Raw genomic sequence first — 12,255 nt, 5'->3', positions numbered from 1 at the left:
CTCTTTCTAATTCTCCCGTTTCTACTGAACCTCTTTCTCCTAAGCCCCTAGCTAACTAAGGAGGTAGTTCCTCTGATGAATTCTCCAAGTTATTCCAGTTTCACCAAATTCTTCTATTTTCTGTCTTTCTGAGTTCTTGCTGTATGGAGAATAACTCACCATTTACCTTTTATTTTTTCTCTATGACATTCAGCAAAACTTGTTGGCTAGCACACAAGTTGGCATATATGTTTCCATTTATCCCACAAACATAAACCATAGTTTTAAAAAAAAAACTAAGCACAGATACACAGAAAGTAAACAGAAGTCACATACAAATATACAAGATGGAAAGTGGGACAAGTGAGTAGGAGCTACGCTTTTTTTTTTTTCTGGTCCAAGTTAAATATAGTCTTTTCCAAAAAAAAATTCACATACTAGAGCTGTAAAAATGAAGCAGGTAAGTCATATTTCAAATTTAGGGTCAAGTTTTACTTAAAAAGGGCATATTCATTGTACTCCCTTACAACCCTGAACTAGCTGGGAAAATCTGGGAGCCATCAGAGTAACTAGACTACAGACTCTTACATTGCTTTAAAATTCTACCACTAGATGGCAGTACAAAGACTGTCATTTTTCAACACAAGTGGCTTAGTTCCATAATACTACATTAGCTCTAGGATAGGTGATTTGGTGAGATACGGAAGAGAAAAAGGAGTCGAGTCAAAAATAGGTAGAATGGTGAGGGGTGGAGGGAGATAGAGAAGGCCAGCCAGGAGAGGGGAGAAGATAAGCAAATGGAAGGAAGGTGAAGAGTGAGAAGGCAGAGAAAAAATGTGGTGCCAAGGCAGATACTTTGAGAGGGGGGTGCAGGAAGGAGAAGACGGAAGGGGCTGAGGCAAAGGTGAGAACTCCAATGCAGTCTTTTTCAAGTTTTCTAGACAGGAACCACAGCAAAGAAATGCGTATTTCAACATGACTTGGTACACACACACACACACACACACACACACTCTCTCTCTCTCTCTCTCTCTCTCTCTCTCTCACAGTACCACATTTGATGTATGTAAATAAATAGGTTACCAAACAAAAGTTTCACAATGTTAATAATTATTTGGGTGCTATACTCAGAAAAAGCCTCCATTTTATTTAGTTTCTTTAAAACTGCCCATTATGAGCTACCCAATTGACTTCAAGATTCAACAGGAAAAAATCCCACAGTATGAACAATATTGTTTCATTGTGTTGTAAACTGAAGCTAGCTTTTAAGGGGAGTTTTATTTTAAAAGTCTCCATAGCTGGGAGCAGGGGATATTCTTGGCCATATGATCAGTTCAATAAACATTTGTCGAATAAATGAATTAATAGAAGAAAAAAGATGGTGGAGCCACCCGGTCATGAAAAACACATACAACAGGCCAATCATCAGGGTAGCACTTCCTCCATATAAACTATGATTTAAAAAAATTGAGTATATGATTGTTACTCTGTAAATTGGTAGCTTTTCTTTTATTTATTAGATAGACAACTATCAACTTGTTCTTTTCTAAAGAACACAAAGTAGAATACCAGTTAATCAAATTCTCCATTAACAATGGAAAACAGGCAAAGAGAAAGAGCTGAGAAAATAGTTCTATAGTTTGCAACAGAAAAGGAATTAAGGGAATAAGAACAAATAGGGGACAGAAAGCACAGCCAGAGAGTTGTAAATAATTAAGAAGCTAATTTAAAATAGTGCTAGCAATGATTCTAAGACTAAGTTTCCCTCTTGGATCTTAGTCTTCCTTCTTTCATTTGTTCCTATAGGTTTTAAGAGTCATTGGATAAAATGCTCATTTGATATGCAGATATATTTAGATACACATAGATTTCTGAAGGTCTCTTGCAATGAGTGTATACATACAAATATCATCAAAATGATTCTATAACTACCTGCAATCTAATTGGTAAAGTAGGAATATCCTTGTGGCATAATAGCACCTGTACTATGTGAAATTGGAAGCTTTATATTTAAGCAAGAACTATATTTTTATATTTATTATAATACGGTAACTTTATATTTTTCAGGAAAGAAAAAATTTGTTTTTAAAAAATGAAACAACAAAGGAAATGAAAGGTATTATATTTCAAAAATCCAATATGTAATGTTCAATGTATTAAATGTCACCTGAGACACTTCTCAGGTGTGGTGAAAAATGAATGTAGCAACTACATCAGAATATTTATTAGTAAAATATCACATATTTAAATTTTTAAACATTCAATCTTTTTATTATAGGAGGAACTTTTCCAGTAAGTTAAAATGGTGTGATGGCTGACAACTTACAGCAGAATGAAACAGAGACCATTTTGTTAAATTCTTGCTTTAACTACTTTCTCTAATACATAGATTTTTCTCTAGAGCTTCACCTCCTTAAGTAATAGGAGTAACCTCTGAGTGAAGTATCATCTCTCTCTCAATGTGGATTCCATCTACTGTCCTTACTTTCTCCTTTTTCTCTTCTTTTGTGCTTTGTGCTTTTATTTAATATTTATCTGTGTGGGGGAAAAAGCCAATCAAACTCACTCTTTGACATTTTACAGTTTACAAGGAGCTTACCTAGAATTTTCTCTTTTCTGCTAATTCTCTTAGCACAATACAGGTAATTTCTGTCTCCTCTCTGAGCCGGTTATTATCATCAAATCTTAGAACTAAACCAGTCTATGCCAGATGAAGCAGAGAAATTAACAGATTGAAGGTATTTCAGATGAACTAGAACCTAAGAAGCCAGTTTTTTGGAGGAAGCTATTCAACCTCTGTGCATGCCCAGAAGTGAGAAGATACCGATAAATTTCTACTCCATGTTGCAAATCAGGTAAACACGAACAACAAATGACCCATGCATCTCTATAAAATATTCTGAACTCCTATTTAAAACTCAATTTTTCATTAATATTAGCTGACTGGCTTTCTCATTCTTTAACAAGTTCCTGCCTTTGCTTTATGATGATAGTACTGAAACACTCAAGTCCTATCAAGTCTGTATTTAAGAAGAGTAAACCGAAAGTCAGCAACACTCCAGTCCCACTTCCCAAAAGGCAGCATTAAAAAAAAATAATGAAAGAACATAACTAAATGGTTTGTCAATAAAAACCAAATGGAGGCCTAAAATATCATCTATATCTGGAAGTTCTCAAAATTAAGCCTAAGTCGAAGAATAAACTTACCAAAGGAAGCTGTGGTAGCTCAATCACTCAAGCAAAGACAACCATACACATGAGCATAGGTCACAGCTGCCTGGACTATTCCGGTCATATGGACAGAGGATGCCAGGATTCCAGTGAATGGTGAACTAAAAGAGGACAGGCATGTGTAAGGTAGACAGAGGAAGTGAGTCCATGGCAGAAGGAACATCGCCTGAAAGAAGGCGTCCTTAACATCAACAAGTGAGAGAGCAGACAGAAGACAATGGATGAAGCAGAGATCTGAAATGGGGAGTTTCACGCGAGCAAAACTATAGCCACACTCAATGGTCAGGAGGAACCAGAGCTAGAGTCTCCAACCAGCTCTGCAGCAATCACTGCAAGGACCATATTTCCTTTCACAAATAGAAATGGCACAGGACTAAAAATACACTTGTGGCTTCTTCCTGTTGGCTGCTGAGAAAAGCAACAGCCTGTAGGGAAGAAAATGGGGTGTGAGTATTTCAAATTTGCCCACGACCACATCCCTTTGAAACTCCTGAATGAGTGCTATGAAAATAAGGTATATTTTTGGAGGATTCTTCACTTCATCTAAATATAATAAAAAAAAACCCACAACACTCTTAAAAAAGATGACCAAAGGAATTACATGCCCAAATGGGGCTGGTTTCTTCACAGCAGCATCAACATGCTCTAGTCAGATATCTTGGGGAAAAAAAGTACTTTCTACTCAAGGATCTAACAGCATAATTGTTTTAAGTCCAGAATAATGCACTCATAACCCATAAGGAGTTGTTTTTCAAGTATGACACCATTACAATAGACTCCTAATGCAATAAATATGTTTTATACAATTCTGGTAGACCAGGCTGCTGGGATTGCATTTTCATGGAAGAAAATGTGGCTGTATAGGAAACTGGAGCTGAACTCTGGCCCTCTAGGCAGTCTATTTTATGATGGTCACATGCACAGAAGAATGGGATAGTGGTCAAGGAAATCCGCCCTCCCTTGCTGCCCTAGGCTTTTTCAGTTCTGATTATTCCAAAGCCACTGATCAATCACACCCTTGCTTGAGCCTCATTCCTGGGCATCAAGGTGCTATTACCTGTTCTTTCACCTATTTGGAGGAAGGACCAGCTCAGGTATGGGAGGGAGGAGATAAGTCCATTTTTTTTTCCTAGCTCATCAGCTGGATTTTCACAGACTGGTTGTGGCATTGCTCTTTAAGTATTTTGTTCTAAAATGTAACATTCATTAATACTCAGATATAAAAAAATAGTTTTAAACAACAAATGCAAAGAATTTTGGGTTTATTTTGAATTATTCTATACCTTCCACTAGGTGATGAACAAGAAATGTTTGATCTTATGTTAATTCTGGTATCACTTTTATAACTCCCAATGGACCCAAATTTTATTGAACTTTCATTTGTTTGCTTTTCATTATCAAGCCCAGATGATTATCTGCTGATTTTGTATTTCCTTTCACTTTCCATCATGTATCTTTTTTTTCCTAAAAACTTTGTCAATCTACTAAGCTGACTTTAGAATTCAGATAAATTACTGCAAGATATAGGTTACTTCCACAGTATAATAGAAGCAACTAACATGCATTTAAAGACTTTGCTTCTACAGTTCTTCCCTCTCTAGAATTACCCATTTCAACTCTCTATTGGATTATTCTTGATATCATACAAATGGGCTATAATATCTCCCTCTTTTTAAATCCTTCCCTTAAGTGCCTAAGAGGCTCTCCCACTATCCATTTCTCTACTACAACTGTTTCCTGCAGAGCTATTCCAAAGAGCTGCCTAGACTTTCAGTCTTCCCCTCACCTCCCATCTGAATGCGAACTCACTTCAGTCAGTCCTTTGTCCCCACCACTCTGCTGACACACTGTCAGTGTCACCAGTGAACTGCACCCTTGCCAGATACCCAATTCTCAGTCCTCATTGAGCAGTGGTTCAGTGATTCTTACAAAAGGAAGAATGTAAAAGGTAGTCATGTCACTTTCCTGCTCACAGGTCCAGTTCCAGTGGCTTTCCACCATATTTAGGAAAAAACTAAGGAACCTAACCACGTTCTTTGAGGCCATACATGATTTGGCCCTATTCACCCCTCTGGTCTCGTATCCACTGCTCTTCCATTGCTCATTCCCCTCCTGTTCCAACCAGCTGCCTTGTAGTTCTTCTCACACTAGCCATGCACCCTTCATGCCTCGGGGTCTGTGAACTTTCAGTTCTCTCTTTCTGTAAAAGTCTTCCCCAGGTATTATTATCATACTGGTATATGGTTTTGTAATTTTATTATCAGCATTTTGAAAATCCAACTCCCCTATCATATTTTCTTTTGCTTATCCATATGTATATCATATGGTATATGATACCATATACTGATATGGTATCATATATCGTATCAGTATATTATCATACCTTACATTTCAGGTAGGCCAGATTGTACCTAAAATTGCACTCCTCTCTTTTGACTTCCCATCCCCTTATCATGGCTTATTTTTCTTCATAGCTCTTACCCCATCTGACATAAATTGTTTGCCTCTTACATTAGAAAGTAAGGCCTATTACAGTAGGCACTTGCTCATCTTGGAACCTTGAATTTTACTTGGCATATAGTATGTCCACGGGAAGGATGGGAGGAAGGGAGGGGACATTCCAAAACTTGCCTTCATCCAGGCAATTACAAACCAAGAACAACTTTGCTTGTGATTTGTTATGACCCTTAGGCTTTTATGCTACTAAGTATCTGTAAAAACTAATGAAAATCTCCTGGGAAATCTACCAAAAACTTCCCCAGGCTGGACTGAAACTCCTTTACAAGGTCAAATAATCCCTTCAGGGTCTTGTTTACAAATAATGTGTCTCAGATTACATAGTAACAAAACTCGGGCCAGATCAGTCCATCGGCTGTTCTTCCCTCTACATAGAGAGCTCCCATTTCTCAGCACAACCGCTTTGCAGGCCAACTGCCACTCTGTCTTTTTGGTATCAAGAGGGAAAATGTCTTCCCCGGGAGACCTTCTCTGACATCCTCCCTCTTCGTAGCTCTAGCCTAAATTGTTTGTTTGCTATACCTTCCAGAGTATGTTTTCTTCAGATCACATACCATGTTCAAGGCTGAACTGAGATACGTCAGTGCACAGAGCTAGCTAACAACCTGTCATGCCTTTAGACCAATATTCTTTAAGTACTTGGATGGGCTGTTTCTATCCTCAATGGAAAGCTTTCTCACATCCTTCTGTTGTTAGTCAAGCATATTCATGTGAACGTTTCACCCTACCGCATCCCCAAACCCTAACCACCCGCTCTGAGCTTCACAGTGGAAACATTTCCAACCATATATAATACCCACTGTGAAAATACTTTTATCAAATACAACCTTCTCCATCTGCAATTATAATTAAACTCTCTCCCCTGGGCAAATCCATGAGTAGTCTACATTTTAATCCAACTTAAGCACAGAATGTCCATAATTATCAGTTAATTATATGATTTTTTGTTTGTTTGTTTAATGTCAATACTTCCCAGTAGACTATAAGCACCCTGAGATAGAAACAGCATCTGTTTTGTTCAACACTGTATCCTTGGACCAATAAAATATTTACTACATTGACAGATGCTCAATAAATACTTGAATGGACAAATGACTCAATTCACATGATACGTCATCTTAAAACATGGATGGGTACATTCACAGGTCTTTGTGTAACACGATAGATAAGGTAAACGATTTCTCTACCAGAGACCAGATGTGTTATAACAACTTTAAAAATAACTAGCCGGTACAATCATCTGCATTTATATGAGTTAGTTTTGTAAATTTTATTATTAGCATTTTGAAAATCCAACTCCCCTATCATATTTTCTTTTGCTTATCCATACCAGATATACAAGTCCTACATTGGAATGGAATAGGGGCTCCCTTTATCACTTAGCCATTTCATTGTTGGCCCAGTGCCCAGCTGCATATGCACAAAATAAAGGCCTGAAGAATTACTGACATGCCCTTTCTTTTATTCATTCTGTGAGGTAGGCAGGCCTCCTCCACTAGACACTTTTACCATCATCTAATTCATCAGTTAAACAATTAAAAAAAACCCTTATAAATTGCTATAGCAATATTTGTATAATATGGTGATTATAAAAACATAATACAAACTAATAAAAATAGAAAATATGGGATGTTTCTAGATAATTTCTCATAGTACACGCTCAAACCTTATAACTTGTAGTAACAACTTACAGAAGCATTTCTATACTAATTTCTTGGGAGCAGTTTTTCATTTGTAAATTTGGTATTTTTTTTCCTTCCAACTTTGTTTTTATATGACAGAGAAAAAATTTCTGAACATTACTGCTTCGAGTATTTCAGGGTGGAGGTAAATAATAATAAATAATTGCAAACATTTTGTTGATAGTTGATTAACCTAGACATTAAGCTCTTACTTAATCTCCTCAATAACCTTCAAGGATATAGATCATGTTATTATCCCCATTTAATCTTTGAAGAGCACTTCCCAGTCCAAAGCTGTAAGTTAGGGGACTAAGTCTAGCTCAGATTCCTGATCCTGAATCTCATGCTCCTAATGTCCATATCACAGGCCAGGGGATTTATGATTATATCACTTTTTATTCTTGGCATGAGAAAACTGCTGAGTAAAAAACATGGCATGAAACTAACAAATACACTTGAGAGCAAATTATAGCATGAGTCGAACAAAGTTCTTCTGCAGAGATATAGTTTCCAGAAAATTAAATTTTGGCAATATACTTTCTATAGCAATCACCTTAAGTAAAAATAATCTCTCCCATAAAAGAGATATCTATTTTGTTTCCTTCATTAGTACATCAAAATTGTACAAAAAAAAAGAAGTCATGAACAACATTAAAATCTTCATCAATCATCTTCACAATTAAAGCAGTATTTCCCTTAAGGGGTATGGTACAAGGACTGGATTCTATGGTATACACATACACACATATATAAAGTAATGCAATATGCAAGGTTCCACTTTTGCTCTTTGTTAATTCCTAATTCTTAAAAAATTTGTAAATACATCTTTAAATTATGAAAGAAAATAAATACCTAATGTGGCCTTCAGTTATGTTATTATTCAAATTGGTTAGCTCCTTTTGATCAGAAGTGTTAGTATCATCAGAGGGGGTTCAACTAAAGTAAAATCCAAGAGATTACTTCATACCTCTTTTTCTTCTACCTATTCACTAAGATGGTGGTGGGACTAGTTAATGGCCTTTGCCTGAAACAGCACAAAAGACAGAGGTCTCCACATTAAGCACGGAATGGCTACATCTCAAGTCTGCAGTCTAAAAATCTCTTAGTGCTGTGAATCATGTGATATTTTCATTTGGTAATACTGAGAAGATAAAATTCATTTCATGTGCTATGAAGAAACTTGATGCAGATAAAACAATAACTTGCCAAAGATGGATGCAATTTTGTAGAGTCTGTTTGCAAAAATTTCTCTAACTTCACAATCAACTGTTGTTTCTATGCATTGAATCCTACCTTATAGGAGAACTATAAAAATCCACGTTTACTAGTATTTTATGAGAAGGCAATGTTTATGTATTCATCAATCATATTTTAATGATGGGCCTCAGTAGTAATATGGTATCAAAGCAAAAAAAAATACAACGTATGTCTTAAACAGTCATCATTTCTTGGCCCTGAAGACAAAACACATGCATATGTGTTTAGTTTTAGAGGGAATGAGTCAACGATTATGGGCATTTTACATTTCTATAGAAGGGTGGCTTATTTTGTAGATTCATGATAAAGGAGGAACAAATCGACAGCATGATGCTACTTTAATTCCTTCTGGTAAAAATTGGAAAAAAAAATAAGAGCTTAGAAGTAGGAAAGCAACTTCATGATCAACTGCATAACTGCCATATATAAAATCAGGTAACTAGGTATTATTAAATAGAGTTACGTAGCAAAGTATCTTCCTGCCTTCTAAGTCCTAGAAGGGAATTTTAATATTGCATTTTGAAATATTCCATCATACTGAGTCATACTGTTATTTAAAATGACAATAACTTACACTAAGACCTCAAGCTACATGAGGCTTTTGTAGTCAAACACCTAACTTCAGAATTATTTTAATGGCGACTCAACTTACAAGCAGTTATGCTAAATATAGATTATCCTTTCCATCTGAGCATTTGAAGGTAAACATTATTTTGCAAATGAAGACATTTGAATTCTAACATTAAATGACTTGATACGTAAAAATATAGACTAAAGAACACTGAAGCAGATACCAATGCCAACACGCGGTTGGTTCATACTAAACCGTGTTGATCAGCTGACGTCTGTGTTGTGCACAGAACCTCTTTGGATGTGGTGTGCTTGCACACGGTTTAGGGGCAGCTCGCTGAAAAAAGGCATAGTTGCCTCTAGTGCCGAAATAAATCAAAGCTTCGCTTGTGTCCCTTACCTTTGCCATGGCTTCTCCCATCCTCCAAAAGCGGCACTACGATAGTGTTGTTCACATTTCCAGGTGACCGCACAGCTGTGTAGACAACAGGCACTGACTGTACCACCACAGGGATGCGGTGAACGTGACTCAGTTTGTTAGACTGTAAATTCATGGGACTTGAAGGCGGTACAGGATGGATAATGTGCAAAAACTGCTGGCCTCCCACACCAGAGGCGGAGGCTACAAGGGGCCCTGGAGTTAATACTGTTGACGAAGAAGATGCTGAAGATACTGATGTGATAACAGTCGGGGAGGAGGCTGGACGACTAGAAGACGATGAAGAGGTTGAAGTTGAAGAAGGCGAGGAGGCGGATGCTGTCATGGAAACCGGGGAGGATGAAACGGCTGTGGGGGATGTCCTGGCTTTGTTGATTGACAAGTCCACTGGCTCAGTTTGTGTTTGGAAGTGATCTACAGATAACGAGTCCTCTGGGGGCTCCCCTTTCACATTATTTAGCAACAGGGGAACAGCTTCCATATCGGGGTAGTTGTGGACGTTTGGAGACTGTGGGGAGAAAAAGGGGACACATATTGATCTCTGTTAATCACATATTTAATAGATGGCAAGGTTTATGACTGGAGTGCTTATTAATTTTTCTCTTACTGCTATGAGACACTACTCATTCCCCAAATATTTGAAGAACTGCTCTGTGACAGTCATCATGATTAGAGTTGAGGTACAAAAGTACAAAACAGTGTAAAACAAGGCCTCTGCTATAAAGACATTTTCATCCTATTGTGAGAGACACCACAGTTGTTAAGATCCAGGGAAACGAGTGCTCCATGGAGGAGAAAAGAGGCCACAAGAAGCCCAAAATGAACAGCAGTTTTACATAAAACCTCTAAAAGACAAGGGCAGTATGCAAAGCATTACCTACTTACAACTGTATAAATACAACAGCTTATTTATTTAAAATAACAAATATTTTCATTAAAAGCATTCATGTTGTTGGCTTGACCCATCCTGCATTTATGAGTCTCATTTTTCCTCAGTTATAAAGCGATGGGAATTTTGATCAGATAAACTTAAACACCCTTTCCAGCTCTACAATTCTACAATTTCATGGTTCTAACCCTTACTCAACACTATCGTAATCTGGAGGCATAAAATTACCTAGCAACAATACTGGGAAAAACCACCACATTTCAACTTTCATATATGGTGCAAGAGCTCTCACGCCATTCTCATGACCAGCACTGAAAAGGGGCACAACTGCTAAATTATTAAATATAAATGTGTTCTAACAATTGGGTTATGTTTTAACTCTTAGTGATAATATTTTTTTCTCAAAACAATGTACACAACGACTACAACAAACATTTTAGGAAATAATGATTTTAGAAAAAACTTATTCTGGAAATTTTAAATTGTTCATGAGTATTTTATTTAACTTAACATAAAGATAATTTTGTATAAGGTCATTTTTATTCTTTTCAGTTTTAATGAGCAAATTTTAAATAATAACAATAATAAATCCAAGATTCTACCCAGACTAATGGACTCAACATTTTATTACTGGACGTGAATATAATTTATCCTTACACTTATTCATTCATAAATTAAACAAGTATTCATTGAATGCCCACCTCAAAGGCCTAAAATGGCCTAATAATTCTATTAGCATGTGTCAGGCTAGGCTTACCAGAGAAAATTAGATTGTGACAGATTATTTTGGTTATATCTAATTTCGCCAGGCTAACATAGGCACTGATGTTCTTTTATACGAAGACCAAAAACTTTTTTTCAGCTTCATTATGGTATCAGAACAATAATGTCTAAAATTGTATTAAATCAGTTCATTTCATTCTTTGTTTAATAAAAGATCTTGGTTTGCTATTCCCCCTAAAATGTGAGCATACACTTAAAGGAACAAAACATGTTTCTTAAAACCTTTCTTTATAGAATATAAATTATAGCTCCATTCAAAATGTACAATAGGCAGTAGTACAAGGGAATTCTATTCAACAAGATAATAAGTCAACAATGGTACCAGATCAACTAAAAAGGGAAATGGGTTGATTTTTTGTTTGTTTGTTTGTTTCTAGGCTAAGATGATTACTTACCCACAAAAAAAGAAGAAAATTAGAAAATATAAAAATAAACCATCCAAAATATCTACTGCATGAAATTCTCCATGCCAAGATTTCATTCTATGTGTTGAAACTGAGAAATAACTCTTTAAATCTTTTCAGACATTAAGAAACAAAAAACCCCACAAATACCATAAACTGAGCTACTTTTAAAAAAGCTATTAGCATTATCTACTCTTCTAACTAGAACAGTATTCCAATTGATTCCCAGCATTATCATTTAATTTCTTATTTTTTTTTTTTAAGATTTTATTTATTTATTTGACAGAGAAATAGGAGAGAGGGAACACAAGCAGGGGGAGTGGGAAAGGGAGAAGCAGGCTTCCTGCTGAGCAGGGAGCCCGATGCGGGGCTCGATCCCAGGACTCTGGGATCATGACCTGAGCCGAAGGCAGACGTTTAATGACTGAGCCACCCAGGCGCCCCTCATTTAATTTCTTTTTAGAACAATCTAAGATATTTCTTATTAGTATGTTATACCCACAT

At 36.5% G+C, this 12,255-nt stretch overlaps 1 protein-coding gene across 13 annotated transcripts in view; it reads right to left on the bottom strand.

Annotated features, from left to right (window-relative positions):
* KLF12 (Kruppel like factor 12) overlaps positions 1–12,255 on the bottom strand; it is a 578,056-nt gene that overhangs the window by 130,053 nt on the left and 435,748 nt on the right. For all 13 annotated transcript variants that reach the window (XM_032402856.1, XM_032402855.1, XM_032402857.1 and 10 more), the window contains one exon: positions 9,637–10,183. In XM_032402856.1, coding sequence (XP_032258747.1) covers positions 9,637–10,183 — 547 coding nt within the window. The remainder of the gene's footprint in view (positions 1–9,636; positions 10,184–12,255) is intronic.

Source organism: Phoca vitulina, unplaced genomic scaffold (assembly GCF_004348235.1).
Source record: "Phoca vitulina isolate PV1807 unplaced genomic scaffold, GSC_HSeal_1.0 scaffold5, whole genome shotgun sequence".
Taxonomy (NCBI): domain Eukaryota; kingdom Metazoa; phylum Chordata; class Mammalia; order Carnivora; family Phocidae; genus Phoca; species Phoca vitulina.
This window is presented reverse-complemented; position numbering and strand designations above follow the sequence as displayed.